Below are 27,412 nucleotides of genomic sequence, written 5' to 3' on the forward strand. Positions count from 1 at the left end.
GTTGCCATTAAAGTTCTTTTAACAAGGATTATTGATTGAGTAGCAATGGCAACAGGAACTATTTGTAAGTAAGTATGTTGAGTAGTTGCAATTACCTGCTGTTTTGGGAAGGAGCTCTGAATATGGTTTATAGTCACTGTTTTAATATGTTCTGTCATAATATCACACTATTCAGAGAAATTTACATTGACTCCAGTGGAGTATAAAAATTAGACCCCTCCAACCAGAGAAAATTTGGTTTGAGACTGTTGTGTACAATCAAAATAATACCTTTGTTGTGTCACATGATTATCCAGCTATAATTGGTGCCTCAGTATTGCTATTATTTTGCTCTATACTGCTCTTGACATTCTTTTCAGAACCAGCTGTTGTGAAGGAATAGTGACCCTATTTGTTCCTGTTAATGCTGATATACAACTATTTAAGACAGTTTTTATCTGGAGATGTTTTTTCGATTGTTCTGCTTCGTACCTGCAGCTGTTTTATGGAATATAAATGGTAAAGCAGCCTTTGGCCCAGTTCTTGGCTTCAAATCTCTGAATTCTAAATTAATGGCAAGTCAACACCAACGTTCCGGCTAAGCTGTGTGGCTGTGTGACTCTCTGGAGGTCCCGCACAGGCCGCTCACCAGCTTTTGAATGGGAGACTTTGCACATGCGTGAAATTCTGAATGGGCCGCGTAGCTCATTAAAGGGATCACGCACCCAAAAAGAGTTTGGAGGAACAATTAAGGCTAACTGCATAGATTCATCTTCAGTTTGTTCTATTTCAGAAGGCAAATGTTATACCTATCTTGTATGTGTTAGATATGTCACTGTACGTAAGCATTTATCTCCAATCCAATGGGGTTAATTCCTGATGAAAGGTGCCCCTTTTTTCTATCTTTTTCTAAATTTAATTCTTGGGCATGTGGGCATCTCTGGGAAGGCCAACATTCATGTCCCACCCCGAGCTGCCCTGAGATGGTAGTGGGCCATCTTGATACAATTGAATGGCTTCTAGGCCACTTTAGTGGGCAGTTAAGAAACAACCATGGTGGTGTGAGACTAGAGTCCCATATAACCCTTTCTGGGGAAGGACGGCAGGTTTCCTTCTCTAAAGGACAAGAGTGAACGAGTTGGGTTTTTCCGACAATCCGATCGCTTCATGGTCACTTGAATTGGCTTGTCTTTGTGGTCAGCTTAGCGAAACTAGTGTGTGGTTCCAAACTTTCAAATTTCAACAAAAAGTATAATTTGCTTGAAATCCAGTTTTATCAACAGTTGCCTTTGCTGGATGTTGTACAAGTACTTCAATACGCTGCTGACCCATCCCGACACAATCATTCCTGTTTAGTTTTAAATAGTTAGACCTACCTCAAGGAGGTACTGCAACTGGGCTGTGGTCAGGGACGAACTGTTATTCTCACCAAATGAGAAGTGTGTAACGCTTTAATTTTCAACATCCACAAGTAATGTCCCATCTCCATTGTTAATGTTTATTTTCTTGATTGCAGCTGATTACAGCACCAGTGAAATGTTGGTGAATATGGGGAATTTACCATTGGATGAGTTCTACCCAGCTGTTGCCGTAGTAACCCTCATGCGTATCCTGCGAGACACATCTCTTTCAAATCACCACACAATGGTTGTTCAGGCCGTCACCTTTATCTTCAAATCTCTGGGTTTAAAGTGTGTCCAGTTCCTGCCTCAAGTCATGCCCACGTTCCTGAATGTTATTCGAGTCTGTGATGCTAACACTCGAGAGGTAGGTTTTGAAATGCGGGGCTATACTAGTATATATCAGAATGCCCATGTGTAGCTAACTTGTAAAAAAATTAACTTGTAAAAATATTCGTGCTCATGATAAGTGGGTAGTATTTAGGCTTTCTTGGAACTTGAGGATCTATTGTACTTTAACTACTTCAGCAGAATTTAGAGCCAAAGAATGGAACATAGAAACATAGAAAATAGGTGCAGTAGTAGGCCATTCGGCCCTTCGAGCCTGCACCGCCATTCAATGACTCCATGGCTGAACATGCAACTTCAGTACCCCATTCCTGCTTTCTCGCCATACCCCTTGATCCCCTAGTAGTAAGGACTACATCTAACTCCTTTTTGAATATATTTAGTGAATTGGTCTCAACAACTTTCTGTGGTAGAGAATTCCACAGGTTCACCACTCTCTGAATGAAGACGTTTCTCCTCATCTCGGTATTATGGAAAATATGACAGTACAGTGACGTCCAGTCATGACACAGGTACCTTGTGAAATATTTGACCATTAAATCCAAAAAGGTGCAAATCCTGTGCCAAATAGCTGGGCTGTGGAGAAGTGAGGTGTTATTTCAAACCTATCGCATGATCTTGTTAAATAGCTAATTTCTACAATAGGGCGATTGTGTTGTCATTCTGGGTGGATAAGATCAAATGAGGGAAAAAAACTTTTTTAAAATCCAAATCAATTTTATAGTCTTGTATTTTTCCACAGGAATCAACACAACCAACCTGGGCGATAATTATAGGGCAAGATTACTGAAAGTCCAATAATGGGTTACTCTCTTTCTGCCCCCTTTTCCACCATCTACCCGTGTCGAGCAAACCATGCACAGAGAGAGAAAAGGGCGGAATAATTCAAGGGGAATGCAGAATCAATCATGTGTATTGCACTCCTTATTTGAAAAATAGACCCATGGCTGCATTTCTCATCCATGATGCAAACCAGTCATTGTAGATCTGCATCTGTCAACAGTACATCAGCTCCGACGACTGTCATTCTACAGTGCTGAGCTTAAAGTGGCAGGCTTGATGTGGGTTAAATGTTGTATAACATTCTATAAATGAGAAAAGTTTAATTAATAAGCTTGTAGCAAAGGGGCCTTTAGGGAAGAGTGACCATAATATGATAGAATTTTATATTGAGTTTGAAAATTATTTAGTTAAATACAAAACTAGGGTCTTAGATCTAAACAAAGCAAACTAGGTAGGTATGAGGGACGAGTTGGCTAAGGTAGATTGGGAAACTACATTAAAAGGTATGACGGTAGACAAGCGATGGATAGCATTTAAAGAATTATGGCACCTGTAGGTGGCTCTGCTGCATAGGAGGGCAGGAAAAAGAGTGGGAGAGCTATAGTGATAGGGGATTCAATTGTAAGGGAATAGATAGGCGTTTCTGCGGCCGCAACTGAGACCCCAGGATGGTATGTTGCCTCCCTGGTGCAAGGGTCAAGGATGTCTTGGAGTGGGTGCAGAACATTCTGAAAAGGGAGGGTGAACAGCCAGTTGTCATGGTGCATATTAGTACCAACGATATAGGTAAAAAACGGGATAAGGTCCTACGAGACGAATTTAGGGAGCTAGGAGCGAAATTAAAAAGTAGGACCTCAAAAGTAATAATCTCAGGATTGCTACCAGTGCACGTGCTAGTCAGAGTAGGAATCGCAGGATAGCTCAGATAAATGCGTGGCTTGAGGAGTGGTGCAGAAGGGAGGGATTCAAATTCCTGGGACATCGGTTCTGGGGGAGGTGGGACCAGTACAAACCGGACGGTTTGCACCTGGGCAGGACCGGAACCAATGTCCTAGGGGGAATGTTTGCTAGTGCTGTTGGGGAGGAGTTAAACTAATATGGCAGGGGGATGGGAACCTATGCAGGGAGACAGAGGGAAATAAAATGGAGGCAGAAGCAAAAGATAGAAAGGAGAATAGTAAAAGTGGAGGGCAGAGAAACCCAAGGCAAAAAACAAAAAGGCCACATTACAGCAAAATTCTAAAGGAGCAAAGTGTGTTAAAAAGACAAGCCTGAAGGCTCTGTGCCTCAATGCGAGGAGTATTCGGAATAAGGTGGATGAATTAACTGCGCAGATAGCAGTTAAGGGATATGATGTAATTGGCATCACGGAGACATGGCTCCAGGGTGGCCAAGGCTGAAAACTCAAAATCTAGGAAGGATAGACAGAAAGGAAAAGGAGGCGGGGTGGCGTTGCTGGTTAAAGAGGAAATTAATGCAATAGTAAGGAGGGACATTAGCTTGGATGATGTGGAATCGGTATGGGTGGAGCTGCAGAATATCAAAGGGCAGAAAACGCTAGTGGGAGTTGTGTACAGACCACCAACAGTAGTAGTGAGGTTGGGTACAGCATCAAACAAGAAATAAGAGATGTGTGCAATAAAACGGGGAAGCTGGCTCAATCGTGGCTAACGAGGGAAATTAAGGATAGTGTTGAATCCAAGGAAAAGGCATATAAATTGGCCAGAAAAAGCAGCAAACCTGAGGACTGGGAGACATTTAGAATCCAGCAGAGGAGGACTAAGGGTTTAATTAAGAGGGGGAAAATAGAGTACGAGAGGAAGCTTGCCGGGAACATAAAAACTGACTGCAAAAGCTTCTATAAATATGTGAAGAGAAAAAGATTAGTGAAGACAAATGTAGATCCCTTGCAGTCGGATTCAGGTGAATTTATAATGGGGAACAAAGAAATGGCAGACCAATTGAACAAATACTTTGGTCCTGTCTTCATGAAGGAAGACACAAATAACCTTCCGGATGTACTAGGGGACTGAGGGTCTAGTGAGAAGGAGGAACTGAAGGATATCCTTATTAGGCGGGAAATTGTGTTGGGGAAATTGATGCGATTGAAGGCCGATAAATCCCCGGGGCCTGATAGTCTGCATTCCAGAGTACTTAAGGAAGTGGCCCGAGAAATAGTGGATGCATTGGTGATCATTTTCCAACAGACTATCGACTCTGGATCAGTTCCTATGGACTGGAGGGTAGCTAATGTAACACTACTTTTTAAAAAAAGGAGGGAGAGAGAAAACAGGTAATTATAGACCGGTTAGCCTGACATTGTAGCGGGGAAAAGGTTGGAATCAATCATTAAGGATGAAATAGCAGCGCATTTGGAAAGCAGTGACAGGATTGGTCCAAGTCAGCATGAATTTATGAAAGGGAACTCATGCTTGACGAATCTTCTGGAATTTTTTGAGGATGTAACTAGCAGAGTGGACAAGGGAGAACCAGTGGATGTGGTCTATTTGGACTGTCAAAAGGCTTTTGACAAGGTCCCATACAAGAGATTGTTGTGTAAAATCAAAGCACAATGTACTGACGTGGGTAGAGAACTGGTTGGCAGATAGGAAGCAGAGAGTCGGGATAAACGGATCCTTTTCAGAATGGCAGGCAGTGACTAGTGGAGTGCCGCAGGGCTCAGTGCTGTGACCCCAGCTCTTTACAATATACATTAACGATTTAGATGAAGGAATTGCGTGTAATATCTCCAAGTTTGCAGATGACACTAAACTGGGTGGCAGTGTGAGCTGTGAGGAGGACGCTAAGAGGCTGCAGGGTGACTTCGACAGGTTAAGTGAGTGGGCAAATGCATGGCAGATGCAGTATAATGTGGATAAATGTGAGGTTATCCACTTTGGGGGCAAAAACACGAAGGCAGAATATTATCTGAATGGTGGCAGATTAGGAAAAGGGGAGGTGCAACCAGACCTGGGTGTCATGGTACATCAGTCATTCAAAGTTGGCATGCAGGCAGTGAAGAAAGCAAATGGTATGCTGGCCTTCATAGCTAGGGGATTTGAGTATAGGAGCAGGGAGGTCTTACTGCACTTGTACAGGGTCTTGGTGAGACCTCACCTGGAATCTTGTGTTCAGTTTTAGTCTCCTAATCTGAGGAAGGACATTCTTGCTATTGAGGGAGTGCAGCGAGGGTTCACCAGACTGATTCCAGAGATGGCTGGGCTGTCATATGAGGAGAGACTGGATCAACTGGGCCTTTATACACCTGAGTTTGGAAGGATGAGAGGGGATCTCATAGAAAAGTATAAGATTCTGACGGGACTGGACAGGTTAGATGCGGGAAGAATGTTCCCGATGTTGGGGAAGTCCAGGACCAGGAGACACAGTCTTAGGATAAGGGGTAGGCCATTTAGGACTGAGATGAGGAGAAACTTATTCAGAGTTGTTAACCTGTGGAATTCCCTGCTGCAGAGAGTTGTTGATGCCAGTTCATTTGATATATTCAAGAGGGAGTTCGATATGGCCCTTACGGCTAAAGCGATCAAGGGGTATGGAGAGAAAGCAGGAAAGGGGTACTGAGGGAATGATCAGCCATGATTTTATTGAATGATGGTGCAGCCTCGAAGGGCCAAATGGCCTACTCCTGCACCTATTTTCTATGTTTCTATGTTTAATACATAATTTACAATAAATATACATTCTTTTAAGGCACATAAACCTCACAGGAAAAATGGTCCAACCATGGCTAACAAGAGAAGTTTAAAAATAGTATTCGATCAAAGGAAGTGGCTTATAATGTTACCAAAAAGAGTAGTAAGCCTGAGGATTGGGAGCATTTTAGAATTCAGCAAAGGAGGACCAAGAAATTGATGAGGAAAGGGAAAATAGAATGAGAGTAAACGAGCAAGAAACATAAAAACAGAATTAAAACTTCTGAGAGATATATAAAATGGAAACGTTTAGCAAAAGTAAATCTGGGTCCCTTGCAGGCTGAGACAGGAGAAATTATAATGGGAAATAAGGAAATGGCAGAGAAATTAAACAAATACTTTGTGCCTGTCTTCACTGAAGAAGACGCAAAAAACTTGCCGGAAATAGTGGAGAACCAAGGGTCTCGTGAGAATGAGGAACTGAAAGAAATTAGTATTAGTAAAAAAATAGTACTAGAGAAATTAATGGGACTGAAAGCCGATAAATCCCCGAGATATGATAGCCTACATCCTAGGGTTTTGAAAGAGGTGACTATAGAAATAGTGGATGCATTGGTTGTCATCTAGAATATATGGAATTTTGGAAGAACGGTTCCTGCGAATTGGAAGGTAGCAAATTTAACCCCACTATTTAAGAAAGGAGGGAGAGAGAAAACGGGGAACTGCAGACCAGTTAGCCTGACATCAGTAGTAAGGAAAATGCTAGAATCTATTATTAAGGACGTGGTAACAGGGTACTTACAAAATAATAATAAGATTGGGCAGAGTCAACATGGATTTATGAAAGGGAAATTATGTTTGACAAATCTGTTGAGTTTTTTGAGGTTGTAACTAGCAGAATAGATAAGGGGGGACCAGTGGATGTGGTGTATTTGGTTTTTCAGAAGACATTCACAAGAGGTTATTAAACAAAATTAGGGCTCATGGGATTGGAGATAATGTATTAGCATGAATTGAGGATTGATTAACGGACAGAAAACAAAGAGTAGGAATAAACGGGCCATTTTCGAGTTGGCAGGCTGTAACCCGTGGGGTAGCTCAAGGATCGGTGCTTGGGTCCCAGCTATTCACAATATATATTCAGTGATTTGGATGAGGGGACCAAATGCAATTTATCCAAGTTTGCTGATGATGCAAAGCTAGGTGGGAATGTAAGCTGTGAGGAGGATGTAAAGAGGCTTCAAAGGGATACAGACAGGCTAAGTGAGTGGGCAAGAACATGGCAAATGGAATATGATGTGGAGAAATGTGAAGTTATCCACTTGGGTAGGAAAAATAGAAAAGCAGTGTATTTTTTAAATGGTGAGAGATTGGGAAATGTTGGTGTTCAGAGGGGACTGTGTGCCCTTGTACATGAATCACAAAGTTAACATGCAGGTACAGCAAGCAATTAAGAAAGCAAATGATATGTTGGCCTTTATTACAAGAGGATTTGAGTATAAGAGTAAAGACATCTTACTGCAATTATATAGGGCCTTGGTGAGACTGCACCTGGAGTATTGTGTACAGTTCTGGTCACCTTACCGAAGGAAGGATATACTTGCCATAGAGGGAGTGCAACGAAGGTTAGCAGACTGATTCCTGGGATGGGGGGATTGTCCTATGATGAGAGATTGAGTAGACTAGGTCTATATTCTCTAGAGTTTAGAAGAATGAGAGGTGATCTCATTGAAACATACAACATTTTTACAAGGCTTGACAGGGTAGATGCAGGGAGGATATTTCCTCTGGCTGGGGAGTCTAGAACCAGGGGTCACAATCTCGGAATAAGGGGTCGGCCATTTAGGACTGAAATGAGGAGAAATTTCTTCACTCAGAAGATGGAGCATCTTTGGAATTCTCTATCCCAGAGGGCTGTGGCAGTTCAGTCATTGAGTATATTCAAGACAGTGATCAATAGATTTTGGGATATTAAGGGAATCAAGGGATATGGGAATAGTGCAGGCAAGTGGATTTGAGGTAGAAGATTAGCCATAATCTCATTGAATGATGGAACAGGCTCGAGGGGCCAAATGGTCTACTCCTGCTCCTAATTCTTATGTAACAGGACTAACACTGATAAGTTATGTGCAAGAATAACTTCCAGCTTATTCGAGCACTGATTTTAGTTCTAGGAGACCATTTATTGTGTTTTAATATAAATAAATATTGGTTTTTGAAATATCATAGATGTGTGCTAGTAAAAATAAAAAAATACTGCAAAAGCTGGAAATACACAGCAGGTATGTCAATATCTGAAAAAAGAGGAGCGAGGTTGATACTGTGGGTGTACCTTTTTCCCTATTCTGGGGTGGGGTTGGCTTTAGACTTGTTTAAAATTTACATCTCAATAGATCATAGTTAAAATCTTTGATGTAGATAAATTAAGGGTTGACTTTATGAGTTGTCAGTAATGTTGACATTATTTTCCATCGAGACCATGTTGGATAAAGTTCTGACAAACTGGTTCCTTCCCAACACATTTGAAACCAGTAATCTGCTGGGACTGTGTTAAATTTTGAGTTTAAGACTTAAAAGTAGTATGTATTCATATAAAGGACATTGGCAAAGAAGGTTATTTCTAAACCATGTATATAATTGTATATTTTCTTTGTTAGTTCTTGTTTCAGCAGCTGGGAATGCTTGTTTCATTTGTGAAAATTCACATCCGACCCTATATGGATGACATATTTGCCTTGATAAAAGTGAGTATTGCAATTGTGTAGCAGTTTGGTGCTTCCACTAGTTATATGGTCTCCCCTTGATCCTTCTTGACTTCCATTTTGAGAATGTAGCCTGAGTGGCTCATGTTTTTTTGTTATTGGCTGGATTTCTCTCGATTGCATTCATAATTATCTTTACTATTGCCCATAGTCCTTTGGACAGCCAGTTTCTCACTCGGTTGCATTCAAAGTAAACCGTTTTGCTGCTCCTCTGATGGATCAGTGAGCCATTCTGACCAAGAACGTTCCACATTTGATCCCTGTGCTGTGTGAGTTAGCTGATCTCAGTGGAGTCAGTGGTAAGAGTACTACTGTTGGCCAGATTGCCACTCGGATAGTGAGAGGCTGTTAACTAGGTTACCAGCGGCTGATCACTATAAAGTGATCCCGATTACAAGTGCATACATGTGATCTTGACTGAGAACAGGATTAAGCTCAACTGTTTTGTTGCATGAATATTCAACACTTGCTATCAAGGCTCACAAGAAATACAGCATATGGGCGCGACGCCAGGGGCCGGACGGGACGCCAGGGGCACTGCGTCCCAGGAAATAGTCAACACATTCAGGAGCGATAGGAAGAAAATGAGCATGTTAAAAAATAGTCCCATTCTCTGCTCATTGTCTGTCACCTGTGAGACAATATATCGAATTAAACTTTGAAAAATATAGTGTCATGGTTCCGTGCACGAAGGACACATTGTGTAGTTTTTGGCGAAAGGAGGGCAAAAAAAAATCTTACTTGTTTGAAAATACTAACTTGCTGATTTATGTGGTGGTGGTATAAACTTTTTCTATATTGAAAAATGGAAATAAAGTTTAGCTCCGTATACTTTCATTTCTCTAGCTCTTGTTCAACCCAGACTAATGGGATGAATCTAGTTTAAGTTTGGAGACATGTGGACTGCCAGAAATGGATTTGAATGTTCTAGCATGCTGTTTTATATTCAGTTGGGAACATCACTTGCTTGGGGCTTCAATTTTTATTTGCTCTCCACTTGTGGATGTGATGTGCTAATTTAAAAACCATAACAGAGGCTGCGATTTTACTCACTTCTGTGGTCTGTGGCGGGCAACGTCGGAGGTGGGTCCCATTCCCGCTGCTGTCTCCATCCTGGCTTCTGAAATGAATTTCCTATTACTGGGCTTGTATCCAACCAACGTGTTTCCCAGCCAATTAGAGGAAGTGGGTCCGATGATGTCATTTGATGACGTGCTATCAGTCAGTTTTCTTAAAAGGACCACGGGCAACTTTATTTTGACATTTGTGCTGTCAGTGTTCCACAGCATTGAGCTGCTGCAAACACTGACAAGCACTGCACAGAGGTGCAGGGCTGCACCCAGACTCTCCCATGACTCCCATGTTTGCTCAGGGCTGACAGACCTGACATCGGGGAAAGGCGTGTGGTGGCAGGTTCCCAAAGAGGTCCTGACCTGCTGGGGGAAAAAACACTTTCCCACCCGACCGGCCACTGATTGGGCGCGACAAAATCCAGCCCGTAGCATCTGTTAGAGTCCAGTGCAGACTCGATGGGCTGAATGGCCTCCTTCTGTGCTGTGTTCTATGATTTTAAAAAGAGGATGGTTTATGAAAATCAGTGTGATAATTTCCATGGGTAAATTGTGATTAACCTCACACAATGTTTGATACAGATCTCAGGACTGTCGTCCAGGTATGACCCTTGCAGTCTGTCTTTGCTTGAATACTGGATGCAAGAGAATTGAAGTATGATTTCAAAGTGGTGCAGCACCAGAAATGTTGCAAACTGTTAAACTGTTAACAGTCAACCCTGCATACTTGGTTTTAACTTGCTTCAAGATTTAGTTGCCCTGATTTGCGTGGTATTCGATGGTAATACAGCTCGAACGTGTATGAATTGATTGCCTCTTACATTATATATAAGGGCCTAGATTTTCCTTGGTGATCTCTTTGTGGTGGCTCTTTCACGTACCGCCGGGAGAGGAGCGCCAACATGTGATGCTGTGGATTGCGTTACCATCGTACTTTCGGCTCCCTCGGGACCCATACGCAACGCCCAGAATACCGACAGGGTCAAACCTGTCAGTGCAGCCCTGCCAGCAGTGGTAAGTATGAAGACCTGCAAAAAGGTAAGTTAAAGTTTTTATTTTTGAATGATTTTGCAGTGATTTAGTAGGTCAGAGTTTTTTGAATGTTTTGTAAATGTTTTTTGTAATTTCTTTTTGTTTGTTCCTCCCCCCCCACCCCACCTAAGGCCTCTCCTGCAGCGCTGCTGGCCCTGGACTAAAGTTGCCGAAACTTGTGGGTTGCACCGCGAATCCGTGTGCAATGCTGACTTTACCACGTAGACATAAAGGCTGAAAGTTAGGCCTAAAAACAGTAGCGCAGCGAAAACAGTCATTTTGGCATAAATCTGCCGTTTTCGCTGAAAACCGAAAATCTAGCCCCAAGATGCATTAAGTGTAGCTCATGACATTCAGATGTGTTTTTCAAAGCCAAATTTTATCCCTTTAACAGTAGGTTATTTATTGTAGTTGTGCGCAATGCCTGTGCTTGCTCTTCCTCTACTCATAGCACCCTCACGCAATCTTCGTTCTCCCGGATGTGAAGTTAATGCTTGTGTTTGTATATCTTCAGCTTTTCCATGCAGTTGAAGTCTGCTTTCCCTTTGTTTGTCATAGTTTCTATAATTGTTCCAGTTGTCATTTTTTAAGACTTTTTTCAGCACTGATGGGTGTTCACTGAAATACCGTTAGCTGGTAATTGAACCTTCATATAAATATGCTTTTTGCATTACAAATAAGCTTCCATTATATATGCCATACTCATCTCTGGTGTGCTCATTGTTGCAGATTTTTATTTTTAAATTGTTTTGTGTGGGTATTTGCTTATGATGTGGGTTTATTATAGTTTGCCATGTGGTGACCACATCGCTGATTTGCAGCTCACTGAAGACATGCATCAATTGTTGAGCACCTTTGGTAATAATAACATGAAACTGATAATAGGAGAGGAAGAAAGCTGCAGAAAGAATTAAAATTTCCTACAAATCTTTTAACTTTAGGATGAAGCTGATATCATTAAATCAGAGCCAAAATTCTAGTTTAGTGATTGTTAAATGACAGCTTACAAACGTTTAGCATAGGTTCTCTTGCTATTAATCTTATGTAGTAGCAGAGCAGTAAGGGGAGACTCGATAAGCATACAGGGGAGAAGGGAATAGAGGGTTATGCTGATAGTTAGATAAGGAAAGATGGGAGGAGACTCGAGTGGAGCATAAACACCGGCATGGACTGAATGGCCTGTTTCTGTGCTGTATATACTATGTAATCTTCTGTAACATTTGAGTCTTTTTGATACTAAGATGTGAGGTTGTAGCCGTAAAGTACTTGCCTCATTTAAAATACAGTACAATTTATTTGTAATGAATTTGGCCAGCAACCCAAATGACCAAGATAACTCGATGATTATTTAAGCCAGTTCTCTGTGTACTCCTTTTTTAAAAAAAAAATCTAAGTTCAGATTGCAGCAAAATTAATTATCTTTATATTTTTCCCAGGAATATTGGACACTTAACAATCAAATGCAGAATACCATCATTCTGGTTATTGAGCAGATTGTTGTTGCTTTGGGAGGGGAGTTTAAACTTTACCTGCCGCAGCTGATTCCTCACATGTTGCGTGTCTTCATGCACGACACCAGCACTGGTCGCAGTGTCACAATCAAGGTGAGTCACTTGGAGTTTTGCTTGCATTTGACGGAGCTGGTGTTTTGTAGCTGAAATACTCCAAGCCAAAGCATTCTATTTTCAGCCCTTTTGTAGATTTTTTTTTCATGCTGTAAAATGTGTTTTAAAAAAAATCTTTCAAGTTTATTAGGCTGCTGTACGCTATCATTCTGTATTCCAAAAGTGTTTTTGATAGTTTAGTGGAACGAGGAAAGCTGTCAGAAGTTGGCACTGGTGCTTTATAGCACATTCTGCAACAATAAATGACTCAATTTTCCATATGATATGAGGTAAATTAATGCATGATGATTAACGATATCAAAATCGCAACACAGGGTTGGCAAGCCCGCACAATAGCTGCTGGATACAGATTCATTTGTCACTTAGTTTTAAAACCCCATTTGACTTAATTGACCATTGACATTAAAGGAAATCGATAAAATGGTTCTAATTAAAAATGACTCATTTGTGACATACAACCTGCTTGAATTCCTGGCTCTAGTGGTACTGTTGCGTATTCAGTCAGATTGGCTTTTCCAGTAAGCAAAATTTTAAAGTCATTGTGAGTTTTCCAAGCCAGCATATTAAAATGTGAACTTTCTTATAATTAGAAAAACACTTTATCTGTCACAGTCCACTGTACTTTTTAGTCACTGGATTGGTTGCCTCTTATGCTATTGAGGGGATTGGATGTCCCCTAAATTGCCTACGTCGCCAGATTGGATGTGCCCTATACTATCTATCGCATCATTGGATGTTCCTTATATTGAAGTTAAAGGTTTGGATGAACAGTTAAACAGTAGTTATATTTGAAATTCTCAGTGGTAATCAGTGATGTAGAACAGAGAATTGTTCACTGTACGCTACTAAGTAATTATATAGCTTAGATAGTATTTTGTTTTTAAATGCACAGTGCTCTTGGCCGTGTGTTTCAATTCAATTTAAGTTCTCTTTATTCAAGCAGTCTCACAATTCAAGGCAAAAATAAATAACATTTCAGTTGTGTTGCTTTAAGGTTCTTTTCCTATGTGCTTATTTTTGCAGTTATTAAATGCAATACAGCTGTTTGGAGCAAACCTGGATGATTATTTGCATCTTCTGCTTCCTCCAATTGTCAAACTGTTTGATGGGCAGGAAGTGCCACTGGGACCGAGAAAGTAAGTCTATAGTTGTATATTTACAGTTTGATATTTTCTGCAGACTCTTCAAAAATAAATGATATTCTGTCATTAGCAGCCATAATTCTGTGGAATTCGCTGCCTCAGAGAGCTGTGGAAGCTGGGTCATTGTATAAATTTAAGACTGAGATAGACAGTTTCTTAACCGATAAGGGAATAAGTGGTTATGGTGAGCGGGCAGGGAAGTAGACCTGAGTCCATGATCGGATCAGTCATGATTGTATTAAATGGTGGAGCAGGCTCGAGGGGCCGTATCGCCGACTCCTGCTCCTATTTCTTATGTTCTTATAATTCTGTTATTTTTCTTTAAAAGTGATTCAAATCTGTTTTTGAGTATTCAACAAAAAGGTTTCATAATTAGATCCTAAGTAGATTAGTCACATTCATACCTGCTTTCAGCTTTGTAAACTAATTTGTCAATTTATGCATTGAGAACTGCTGGGAGGGGTGGGGTGGGGTGGGGTCATGTCTTCTGTATGCTATGTGTAACAAAATCATTGGTCCATAATTTGCGGTCAAAAAATGACAAGGCTAATAGGGCTACAGCTTAAGGGTCTTTCTCATCTATACGGTCCCATTTGGCTTGAATGCATCCAACGAGTTGATTCTAACAACGTGTAACTCATGGAGAAGTATAGCATCTGCAGGAAGCGAGAATGTTATGGAAAGCCTCCAATGTAGTCAAATAGTAGTCTCCAGTCATATAGAATGCAAACCTTTTGGCCTCATGGTTAGACGGAGGAAGGACAAAAATTAAGTTCCAGTTTCACGGTGATCATGCATCTATCTATTTCCTGACATACAAGGGTTGCCTTGGAGACTCTGGATCGTCTGACAGAATCTCTGGACTTCACAGACTACGCCTCGAGGATTATTCATCCAATAGTGCGTACACTGGATTGTACTCCAGAATTGCGTCAGACTGCAATGGACACACTTTCTTCATTGGTATTCCAACTTGGGAAAAAGGTGAAAACAAATTCTTTAAACATGGCTTCCTTACCAGTATAGACGTGAATATTTATACTGTAATTGTTTTAGCTCACAAAGCTATATGTATGTTTATGATGCATTTTAGGTTCTCCCGTGTATAAGCTCTGTTCTGAAGCCATTGATTTGTAGCCTGTTATGGGGACTGGGTAAAACACTGACTTTTCACCTCTGCGTCTGGGATTTGAATCCAGCCTAGAGTAATGTGATGAAAGTCTTTTCATTCTAGTGTCTGTAATGGTCTTGTATGAAATGAGCTTTGGGCAATTTTAACCTAGTTACTAATGGGCATGGACCAACAGCACAAAACTGCCCCGAATTGGCAATCTCGCTCAGAGAAAGAAGACCATTGGGTGTCGCTAGAGGTGAAATAGGGGATGCGTTTTGAAGTTGTAGTTAAAGCGCTTTATCGGGCAGAGTCGAATCAACTTCATTCTAGGTGCTTTTAAGCTTGGTATTTCTGTAGTTCGGGTCACATGAGAGCCCGTAGCCCGAGTTCACTGCAGTAAAATGACTAAAACCAATTTCCATTATTCCACTAAAGAAACTGAAGACCCACGAACCCAAATGCTAAAAAAGCAAGTACAAAACTGCTTACTGTATCCAACTGTGCTATACCTGACCTGAGTGCTTTCTGCTCCATGCCTGAAATGGGAAAGTGTTCCATTCTGCTGCAGTGATGTTCCTCGGCTTGAAGAACACAGACCTCGATGAAAAAGAAAACTATCATTATCAAAGTATAGAGTTGTCAACTTGGCCATTGAAATTCTGGTTCACTCTCTGTGCCGTGAAATCGTTGTACCATAGTTTAACAGAGCAGGCCAATAATGAGATGACATAGTTTAGGTGGCAGAACATTGTGTAATCATCAGTCTTATGGATGTTTAGTGTAAGGTCCATGCTTTCATACACCTCAGTAAATACGTCGACTATGTCCTGGAGTTCAACCTCTCTATGTGCGCAGACGCAGGCATCGTCCGTGTACTGTAGCTCGACGACAGAGGTTAGGGTGGTCTTGGACCTGGCCTGGAGATGGCGAAGATTGAACAGGTTCCCACTGGTTCTGTAGTTTAGTTCCACTCCAGCGGGGAGCTTGTTGACTGTGAGGTGGAGCATGGCAGCGAAGAAGATTGAGAAGAGGTTTGGGGCAATGACGCAGCCCTGTTTGACACTGGTCCGGACATGCAATGGATCTGTTGGTAAGGATCGTGGCCTGCATGTCGTCGTGGTCCTCCACCAGCCTGTCCTCGCCGCACAGCACTGCCCCCCAGTCATCAAGATCCACGGCATGGCCTTGGACAACGCGGACCATTTCTCATACCTCGGGAGCTTCTTAATCAACAAGAGCAGACGTTGACGATGAGATTCAACACCGCCTCCAGTGCGCCAGTGCAGTATTTGGCCGCCTGAGGAAAAGACTGTTTGAAGACCAGGCCCTCAAAACTGCCACCAAGCTCATGGTCTACAGGGCTGTAGTAACACCCATCCTCCTGTATGGCTCAGAGACATGGACCATATACAGTAGACACCTCAAGTCGCTGGATAAATACCACCAATGATGTCTCTGCAAGATCCTACAAATCCCCTGGGAGGACAGGCACACCAACATTAGCATCCTCGAGCAGGCCAACATCCCCAGTATTGAAGCACTGACCACACTTGATCAGCTCCGCTGGGCAGGCCACATTGTCCACATGCCAGACACGAGACTCCCCAAGCAAGCGCCCTCCTCGGAACTCCTTCACGGCAAACGAGCCAAAGGTGGGCAGAGGAAAAGTTAAAAGGACACCCTCAAAGCCTCCCTGATAAAGTGTAACATCCTCACTGACACCTGGGAGTCCCTGGCCAAAGACCGCCCTAAGTGGAGGAAGCGCATCCGGGAGGGCGCTGAGTGCCTCGAGTCTCATCGCCGAGAGCATGCAGAAATCAAGCGCAGGCAGTGGAAAGAGCGTGCGGCAAATCTGTCCCCCGCACCCTTCCCCTCAACGACTATCTGTCCCACCTGTGACTGGGACTGTGGTTCTCGTATTGGACTGTTCCGTCACCTAAGGACTCATTAAGAATGGAAGCATGTCTTCCTTGATTCCAAGGGACTGCCTATGATGATGATGATGATGAAGAATCATAATTTCAGTTTATGATCTGCCAATCTGTGCAATCTTATTTTCTGTCTTTAGTTCGTTAGTATTTTCACCATCTTGTTTGCCTCTGAATTTCTCTCAAGTTGAATATTTTATTTATTCTTAAGCTTTAGAGTTGCCAGACCATCATAATTTAGAAATATTTTAAGTTAGTAGATGCTTCAATAGAAGTGGAATGAAAGAGCAATATTATGAGGCTAACCTGTAAATGCTAGCCTTAACATCACGACAATTTGCATTTGTACATCACCTTTAGTATAAAAAGGTTCACGAGGCATTTTATAAAAGAGCAATGAATGGTAGGTTCAGTTTTGGGCCCAAATTTGGCCAGGAGTAACTCCATTCTTTTTGGAGTAACTTGATTTTTCTGGAGAATCTTAAAAATCCCCATTTTGCACATTCAATTTGCGCCAGTGTAAGTGAGTTGGTCAGGATTTTTTTAGTTTAGTTTTGCTTTGTTTCAAAAGGGGGCGTTACCAGCCATATAAGCCACTTTGCACAGCTAATACTTGCTCCAAACTAACTTAGGCCAGCGTATGTGGCCACCTATGGCTGCACAGAAAACCCTTGCGGAGAGTTAAGAAATCAGCGCAGGTAGGTACTTAATGACTTGACTAAAGAATGTGAATAGTATCAAACAGCTATACAGGACATATGAGAAACTTCATAAAGTTAATTTACTATACAACAGAAGCATTCATGGAAGCTTAAACTACAAAAATAAAAGAAGTAAAGAGACGAAACATATTTACATAATTTTTTCAAAATATCCAAATAACAAATAGAAGTACCTCCTGCTTGTAATTCTTATGTTCTTATGTAGGAAAGTATTTTCATCAACAGGGTTAAGGAAAGTCTTGAGTAAGCTCATTAAAATTGCTGGCTACACAGTTATCCCTCCCCACCCCCAATCAAAGTTATGGGAGAGGCCACAGAGCGACCAGAATCCGGGGACAACTTTTTGGCGCCATTTTTATCCTAGGAAGTCGGCGCATCTCCCGTGAGTGCGCTGAAAAAAACAGGTGGGCCAAATTTGGTTCCAAATATTGTAAGTTAATGGGCAGGAAAGAGTGACTGACTGTAAATTGTAATCTAAGAGGTTCAGATGACATCCTAAACATGAGTGAGCATTTTGAATGGTTTACGAATATTATTGAGCCCCCATAATTAGAGTACAGCCTTGAAATCGCTCCTTTTTATTACTAATAACATGCAGTGGAGATTTATTAAATGTTGCCAAAATTTAAAGTTAATTTTGGCCATGGCTCTGTGTCTGGAAGCACAGAGATGTGTTTCCTTTCAATAGCTGGCAACTTTTACTCTGATGGTGAATAAGAGTGCTTAATACCTTTCTCCTAATTAGCAATTAAAAAGAGGGTTGGCAGAAGCTGTGTTTTGAGAGAGTCCTTGGTGTGCTATGGGTTACTTTGATAAACTTAGGGCTGAGAGTGGTGCCTTGAGACAAGCATAGAAGGGCATTAAATGCTGTGATGGCAGTAGTCGAGATTTACAGAGCAATAATGTGGTATGCATTGCGAAGGAAATTTTATTTTTATTATATAAACCCTGCACAGTATGCTTTGTATGCCTTTTAATGTTGCAGGAATTTAGCTTAATTGTTCAATCAGGTACAACTGGGACAGTTAAACCTCTGTTAGAAAATGAAAAAATACTTCATCAGAATTCATGACTTTCTTTAACGACCTGCTAATTCGTTTGAATGTGATTTTTTTTTATCATGTCGGAAAGTTTATTTTTGAAGGATAATTAGTAGCATTATTATTTTTCTTGGGTTTATAAGAATTAATTTGTGCGAGTTTTCGCTCTGCTGATACAGGATTTTATTTTCTGAGCATTGAGACAACTATCTGGTTTGGTTATCTAGCATGAGTCAATTAGACTTTTTTGAGACACTGTGAGGATGGAAAGAAATCTTTTAAAATCGAGATGGTCAAAAGATGTACCTTTCAAGAACAGAATGCTGTTTCAGAGCTAGGGATAGTCTTGGCGAGAACAGTATGTTAATGCTGCATAGTGATGTCATGGAATGGTAGATTGTAGGTTTGTACCCATGATTTCTCATATTGATGAAGTAGTAATGGTGTTATAGAGCGTCTGGCCACCCCTCAATAGGAGGATGGACAGTCAGTCCTGAACAGTGCCCCTCCTACCACTGGCAGATGCTGAAGACAATTTGGCTTCCTGCCCCCTGGCCAGAGATGGTGTGTGTTTGGGTAACTACAGAGTTGGAGAGTATTAATTGTATTGAATACAGTGGCGTATTTGATAACTTGAGTGGTTAATTTATTATGCTAAACTCTTAATGACGGAATAACAGTTTGCAGCACAGAGGAAGATTTGTGCAGCGTCTCAGAGAACTGTCCACTTGGTCCTGTACCCTTTTTACATTTTTATTTTTCGAATATTTTCTTTTAAAAATCCATTGTGGATTCTGTTTCCACCACTTTTTCTGATGGAGTATCCTATGTCCTAACCACCGTCTGCACAAAAAATATCATCTACCTCCTCCTGTTTTTTGTTGTTAATTTTATGATCTCTGGTTGCCACCTCACCGGCCTGTGGAAATATTTTATTTCTGTTTACTTTCTCAAAACCCTTTGTGATTTTGAACACTTCTCTGACTGAAAATAGCTCCAGCTTCTCCTGTTTCCCAATAACTAAAAGCCCTCATCTCTGGTATCATCTCAGTCGATCTCTTCTGCACCTTCCCCCTTGGCAACTGGACACAGTATTCTAACTATGGCCTAATTTAGTTTGTTTTTACTTTTAAATAGAATTGTATTTAAAGAAAAATAGTGAAAACTAGAATAAGATTAATAGAATGGTGTGAAATAAAGGGTGGTGTGAAATATTGACAGTATTTATGATTTCATTTTCACTATTAATCTTTTGGGTGGTGGGGTGAAAATTAAGGGATTAGGTGGAGCATAGTTCTTGCATCTAAGGATTGTATCCACCCTATTCTGATGGAGGAAAGTGTTTTATTTTGTCAACTGCAAGGCTCCAATGTATTTGGGCAATCCAGTTGCCGGTGTATGCAAGTTCATAGCCCAAGTGTTCAAATTTAAAAGTAGTTGATACTAAATTAGTGTCTTACTCAGAGGCCACAATTTGGTTGCTGTGAGAAATAGAAAAGTTTGCACTGGTGAAGTCAGAGATGCTGTTCTAATGTTTGGATTAAATAATATTTACTGAGGGAGATTAAAAGAAGATTTAATATATATCGTACTGCATTTGGGGAATGCCTGATGTGATTCTGCATGTTAAAAATAGAATGTGATCCATTCCCCAGCATTGGCATATTTTACATCAGTCTCCAAAAATGTGCCTGTATGGAAACAAAGAAACAAGCTTCCTTTTGGTTTGTAGTACCTTTTTCCACGTGTTTGAGGTGCAGTTGATAGATATCTCACGATGCTAGTGATGCATAGAAAATCATCATCATCATAGGCAGAACTTGGAATCGAGGAAGACTTGCTTCCACTCTTAGCATGAGTTCTTAGGTGGCTGTACAGTCCAATACGAGAACCACAGTCTCTGTCACAGGTGGGACAGACTGTCGTTGAAGGATAGGGTGGGAGTCTGGTTTGCCGCACGCTCCTTCCGCTGCCTGCGCTTGATTTCTGCATGCTCTCGGCGACGAGACTCGAAGAACTCCGCGCCTCCTGGATGCACTTCCTCCACTTAGGGCGGTCGTTGGCCAGGGACTCCCAGGTGTCAGTGGGGATGTCGCACTTTATCAGGGCGGCTTTGCACTAATATATGGCATTACTATGTCGATAACTGGTATTTAAGGAACAAGTCATGGAGCAGATCCAATTCCTACATATTGTTGATCAGATTTTTCATTCAGTGAGGTGAATTCTTTGCGAGTGATTGAAACATCGCTGGATGTTGTATGAAGCAACCTATGACTTCAGCAGGCTTTCCTAGTCTCGTGGCATGAATCTGATTGAACATATATAATCACTGACAGGCTCCATTGAAAACCCAGAGCAGCAGTGGTTGCATCTGGATGTGCACTGAGCCAAACATATGTTAGAGATTCACTGATTGATGGCCTCAGTTGGTTAATGTTGAATTCTAGAGATGAGCATGGTCCATGTTAAACTTTTCATCAGTGGGTATGACCTCATGAAGTTTAGGTTGCTAATCTAAAGGGAATCCATTGCAGATGTTTATTTTGGAATCTAGATTGATTGGTTTGGCTACTAATAGTTGTGAATAAAGTGCATTTTTACCCCCTTAGGTTTAATTTCAGGCATTGTTCCCTGTAAGCTGTGTGGCCGCGCAGTGCTCCAGGGAACCCACGAAGCCGGCTTGCCAGCTTTCCAATACAAAAAACGTGTATGCGTGGTATTTTGAATGTCCCGCGCAGCCCCTTAAAGGGACCGCACGGGGCCAAACAAAATTAGAGGGAACCATGATTGCAGTTTATGTTCTCAAGTTTCACTGTAGTACTTGAACAATATTTTAGGCTGATATTTTCCATGCAGTATTGTTGGAGATGTCTTTTGATTGAGATGTCACGCTGAAGCCGTATTCCAGTGGTTCAGGCATGTTAAAAATGCTACGGTGCTCTTTGAAAAAGAGCAAAGACTTTTCTCATTCTCTTGACCAAAATTCCTCCCTCAACCAACATAACAAAGAAAAATTAACTTGGTCTTAATTTTTATTGCTATCTGTGGGACCTTGCTAGGTGTAAAAATGACTGCTATTTTTGTCCACAAAACAATTATGCCTGCACTTTAAAGTAATTCATTGTATGTGGGACCTTTGTCAGATGTAATGAGACATAATAGAAATTTTTCCGTGACATTGTAGAAACCATTTTTCCTGGAAAAACTTATATATACATACACACATACATACATGAAGTGAGTGAACACCAGACGGAGGATGAATGCTAGGCAGGTGGTGCAGGAATCCTTCTCGCTTTCCAACCGATATTCTCTTCTGAGCACTGGTGAGGGCGATGGTGCCTCTGCGGAGTGCAGCCAGAGCCAAGTCCAAGGCATCACGGGTGGCTCAGCTGCACAGGGGGGAGGGACAAAGAATAAAAGAGCTGTAGTGGTACGGGATTCAATATTGAGGGGAATAAAGAGACGTTTCTGCGGCCATAAATGTGACTCCAGGATGGTATGGTGCCTCCCTGCTGCCAGGGTCAAGGATGTCACAGAGCGGACGCAGGACATTTGGGGGGGGGGGGGGGGAAGGGGAACAGCTAGAGGTCGTAGTCCATATCAGGACCAATGACACAGGTAGAAAGAGAGATGAGCTCCTGCAGGCAGAATTTAGGGAGTTAGGAGAAAAATTAAAGGGTAGGACCTCAAAGGTAGTAATCTCTGGGTTAATATCGGTGCCACATGCTAATGAGTACAAGTATAGAAGGATAGAGAGCTGGAGAGTTGGTGCAGGAGGGAGGGCTTTAAATTCCCGAGGCATTGGGACCGCTTCTGGGAGAGATGGGATCTGTACAAACCAGATGGGTTGCACCTCAACAGCGCCGGGACCAATATCTTCGCAGGGATTTTGCTAGTGCTGTAAGGGAGAGTTTAAACCAGCTTGGCAGGGGGATGGGAACCTGAGAACAAACTCAATAGAGAAGGAAGTAAAGCTGAAATTGGAAAGCAAGAATGTAGAAAGTGAAACTGTACGACAGGAAACAAGGGTTAGTAAGTAGTAATCAAGGCTTTCTTCCTGTGCTAAATGGTATATACTTCAATGCAAGGAGTATAGCGAATAAGGCGGATGAGCTGAGAGCACAGATAGACACTTGGGAGTATGACATTAAAGCCATTACAGAGACATGGCTGAAAGAGGGACAGGTTTGGCAGCTCAATAATCCTGGTTACAGGATTTTTAGACAGGACAGAGAGGAGTGTAAAAGGTGGGGGCGGGGGGTCGCAGTATTGATTAAAGAAACTATTACAGTTGTGAGGGATGATATGTTAGAAGGATCATCAAATGAGGCCCTATGGGTCGAACTGAAAAATAAAAAAGGGACGATCACACTGTGAAGTCCAAAAATCATAGGGCAGTAATAGGGGATTTCAACTATCCTAATAGTGATTGGGACAAATATGGTGTGAAGGGTATAGAGGGTGTGGAATTCCTAAAATGCATTCAAGAGAACTTTTTTAGTTAGTATGTAACAAGCCCAACACTGGAGTGGGCGGTTCTGGATTTAGTTTTGGGGAATGAAGCTGGGCTGGTAGAAGGGGTTTCAGTGAGAGCTCTTGGGTGCCAGTGACCATAATTCAGTCAGATTCAAGGTAGTTATGGATAAGGACAAGGATAGACCAGGAATAAAAATCCCAAATTGGTGAAAAATGTAACTTTGCTAAGTTGAGAAGTGATTTGGCTAAGTGGACTGGAAACAGCTACTCGAAGGTAAATCCATGTCTGAACAGTGGGAGTCATTCAAGGAGAAGATCCGGGGAGCTCAGGCCAAAAATATGCCCTTAAAGATAAAGGGTGGGAGTAACAATTCTACAGCCCCCTGGATGTCTAGGGACTTACAGGGGAGGATAAAGAAAAAAAGGGAAGCTTATGTCCTATACTGACTGCTAAATACTGTAGAATCTCTGGAGGAGTATAGAAAGTTCACAGGTGAAATTAAAAAAGGAATTGCTCAGAGAGAGCATGAAAAATTCTTGGCAAGTAAAATCAAGGAAAACCCAAAGATGTTCTATGAATATATTAAGAGAAAGAGGATAACTAAAGAAAGGATAGGGCCTATTAGAAACCATGAGGGTAATCTGTGTATGGAGGCAGAAGATGTGGGTATGGTTTTTAATGAATAATTTGCATCTGTTTTCACAAAGGAAAGGAGCAATGCAGATACTGCTATCGAGGAGGAGTGTGAAATTCTGAATGAAATAAACATAGTGAGAGAGGAGGAATTTAAGGGGTTTAGCAGCTTTAAAAGTAGATAAGTCCCCAGGCCCGGATGAAATGCATCCCAGGCTGTTGAGCGAAGCAAAAGAGGAATTAGCAGGGGCCTTGACCATTATTTTCCAGTCCTCTTTGTATTCAGGCAGGGTGCCAGAGAACTGGAGGACTGCTAATGTGGTACCCTTGTTTAAGAAGGGAGAAAGGGATAGGTTGAGTAATTACAGGCCTGTCAGCCTAATCTCAGTGGTGGGAAAATTATTGGAAAAATTCCTGAAGGACAAGATAAATCTACATTTAGAAAGGCAAGGATTAATCGGGGACAGTCAGCACAGATTTGTTAAGGGAAGATCGTGTTTGACTAACCTGATTGAATTTTTTGAGAAGGTAACCAGGAGAGTCGATGAGGGTAGTGTATACGATGGGCTTTAGCAAAGCTTTTGATAAGGTCCCACATGCCAAACTGATCACAAAGGTAAAAGCCCATGGTATCCAGGGCAAAGTGACAAGTTGGATCCAAAATTGGCTTAGAGGTAGGAAGCAAAAGGTAATGGTCGATGGATGTTTGTGACTGGAAGGATGTTTCCAGTGGGGTTCCGCAGGGCTCAGTATAGATGAACAATGGCATCTTGGAGTGTTTGTCCACAGATCCCTGAAAGTAGCAGGCCAGGTGGTTAAGAAGGCATACGTAATGCTTGCCTTTATTAGTCGAGGCATAGAATACAAGAGCAAGGAGGTTATGTTTAAATTGTATAATACACTGGTTAGGCCACAGCTGGAATACTACGTGCCGTTCTGGTCGTTGTATTATATTGATTGCACTGGAGAGAGTGTAGAGGAGATTTGTGAGGATGCTGCCTGGAATGGAGAATCTTAGCTACGAGGACAGATTGGATAGGCTGGGTTCCTCTCCTTGGAACAGAGGAAGCTGAGGGGCGACCTCATTGAGGTGTATAAAATTTTGAGGGGCCTGGATATAGTGGATAGCAAGGGCCTATTTCCCTTGGTGGAGGGGTCAATTACGAGAGGGCATAGGTTTAAGGTGGTTGGTGGAAGGTTTAGAGGGGATTTGAGAGAAAGCTGCTTCAGGCAGAGGGTTGCGGGGGTCTGGAACTCACTGCCTGGAAAGGTGGTTAGAGGCAGAAACCCTCACCACATTTAAAAGGTGCTTGGATTTAAAAGGTACAGGGTTACGGACCTAGAGCTGGTAAATGGGATTAGACCTGATAAACTCTTGTTCGCCGGCGGAGATACGATGGTAAGTACTTCAGGTAATCTAATATGGCCAGTGATCTCCTGGAGTAGTGTTGATAGTCAGGATGGGTCGGAGAGGAATTCTCCCAAATTTCTTTCCCCAATTGGCCTGGGTTTTTAATCTGTGTTTTTGCCTCTCCCAGATCGCATGGTTCCATGTGGGGTGGAGTGTAAAATGTTGCGATGCATGGGGTGTCGCAGTTCTGTGGGGCCCAAGTTTCGACCTGGACGCCCGTTTTTTGCGCCAGAAAGTGCACCTAAAAAATACTTACCAATTCACCGGCTCCCTGCAGGTCCTCTGAAGCTGGGCGTGGCGCAGCACGAGCTATGGGGGGCGGCGCCAGGTGCCTGTGCTGAAAACAGTGCCGGGACCTCTACATGGGCGCGCGTGTGCAGTAGCTCCAGGCGCCCAAAACTGTGTGGGAGGGGCCAGAAGCACGCAGCCCCTAGCCCTGGCCGAATGGCCTCACTGGGGCTGCAGGGAGCCGGAGAATTGGTAAGTATTTTTTCGGCGCACTTTCTGGCGCGAAACGCCCAGCTCCTGTTTCTACTCGACTCGACTCTCGCCGCCTCGGGTCCCGACTCGACTCCCCCTCCCCCCCCGTCCTGGCCCCCGGACCCGACCCGACCCGACCTGCCCCTGGACCCGACCCGACCCCCGGACACCTACCTTTAAATCCGGTGCTGTGGGTGGGCCCCGTTCGAAGTCTTGGGGCCCAGGCGGGCCCGGCCAGCCTCCCTCTCTCTCTCTCTTTTTCCCTTCTCCCCCTCCCTCCCTCCCTTCTCCCGCTCCCCCCCTCCCTTCTCCCCCTCTCCCCCTCCCTTCTCCCCCTCTCCCCCTCCCTTCTCCCCCTCCCTCCCACCCTTCTCCCCCTCCCTCCCTCCCTTCTCCCCCTCCCTCCCTCCCTTCTCCCCCTCCCTCCCTCCCTCCCTTCTCCCCCTCCCTCCCTCCCTCCCTTCTCCCCCTCCCTCCCTCCCTCCCTTCTCCCCCTCCCTCCCTCCCTTCTCCCCCTCCCTCCCTTCTCCCCCTCCCTCCCTCCCTTCTCCCCCTCCCTCCCTCCCTTCTCCCCCTCCCTCCCTCCCTTCTCCCCCTCCCTCCCTCCCTTCTCCCCCTCCCTCCCTCCCTTCTCCCCCTCCCTCCCTCCCTTCTCCCCCTCCCTCCCTCCCTTCTCCCCCTCCCTCCCTCCCTTCTCCCCCTCCCTCCCTCCCTTCTCCCCCTCCCTTCTCTTTCTCCCCCTCCCTTCTCCCCCTCCCTTCTCTTTCTCCCCCTCCCTTCTCCCCCTCCCTTCTCCCCCTCCCTTCTCCCCCTCCCTTCTCCCCCTCCCTTCTCCCCCTCCCTTCTCCCCCTCCCTTCTCCCCCTCCCTTCTCCCCCTCCCTTCTCCCCCTCCCTTCTCCCCCTCCCTTCTCTTTCTCCCCCTCCCTTCTCCCCCTCCCTTCTCTTTCTCCCCCTCCCTTCTCTTTCTCCCCCTCCCTTCTCCCCCTCCCTTCTCTTTCTCCCCCTCCCTTCTCCCCCTCCCTTCTCTTTCTCCCCCTCCCTTCTCCCCCTCCCTTCTCTTTCTCCCCCTCCCTTCTCCCCCTCCCTTCTCTTTCTCCCCCTCCCTTCTCTTTCTCCCCCTCCCTTCTCCCCATCCCTTCTCTTTCTCCCCCTCCCTTCTCTTTCTCCCCCTCCCTTCTCTTTCTCCCCCTCCCTTCTCCCCCTCCCTTCTCTTTCTCCCCCTCCCTTCTCTTTCTCCCCCTCCCTTCTCTTTCTCCCCCTCCCTTCTCTTTCTCCCCCTCCCTTCTCTTTCTCCCCCTCCCTTCTCTTTCTCCCCCTCCCTTCTCTTTCTCCCCCTCCCTTCTCTTTCTCCCCCTCCCTTCTCTTTCTCCCCCTCCCTTCTCTTTCTCCCCCTCCCTTCTCTTTCTCCCCCTCCCTTCTCTTTCTCCCCCTCCCTTCTCTTTCTCCCCCTCCCTTCTCTTTCTCCCCCTCCCTTCTCTTTCTCCCCCTCCCTTCTCTTTCTCCCCCTCCCTTCTCTTTCTCCCCCTCCCTTCTCTTTCTCCCCCTCCCTTCTCTTTCTCCCCCTCCCTTCTCTTTCTCCCCCTCCCTTCTCTTTCTCCCCCTCCCTTCTCTTTCTCCCCCTCCCTTCTCTTTCTCCCCCTCCCTTCTCTTTCTCCCCCTCCCTTCTCTTTCTCCCCCTCCCTTCTCTTTCTCCCCCTCCCTTCTCTTTCTCCCCCTCCCTTCTCTTTCTCCCCCTCCCTTCTCTTTCTCCCCCTCCCTTCTCTTTCTCCCCCTCCCTTCTCTTTCTCCCCCTCCCTTCTCCCCCTCCCT

At 43.6% G+C, this 27,412-nt stretch overlaps 1 protein-coding gene across 1 annotated transcript in view; it reads left to right on the forward strand.

Moving 5' to 3' along the window:
• The window catches only part of mtor (mechanistic target of rapamycin kinase), a 269,702-nt gene that overhangs the window by 60,731 nt on the left and 181,559 nt on the right, over positions 1–27,412 (forward strand). Inside the window, exons 14-18 of the mRNA XM_070874034.1 lie at positions 1,496–1,746; positions 8,818–8,904; positions 12,461–12,628; positions 13,673–13,785; positions 14,613–14,775. Coding sequence (XP_070730135.1) covers positions 1,496–1,746; positions 8,818–8,904; positions 12,461–12,628; positions 13,673–13,785; positions 14,613–14,775 — 782 coding nt within the window. The remainder of the gene's footprint in view (positions 1–1,495; positions 1,747–8,817; positions 8,905–12,460; positions 12,629–13,672; positions 13,786–14,612; positions 14,776–27,412) is intronic.

Source organism: Pristiophorus japonicus, unplaced genomic scaffold, assembly GCF_044704955.1.
Source record: "Pristiophorus japonicus isolate sPriJap1 unplaced genomic scaffold, sPriJap1.hap1 HAP1_SCAFFOLD_650, whole genome shotgun sequence".
NCBI classification, from domain to species: domain Eukaryota; kingdom Metazoa; phylum Chordata; class Chondrichthyes; family Pristiophoridae; genus Pristiophorus; species Pristiophorus japonicus.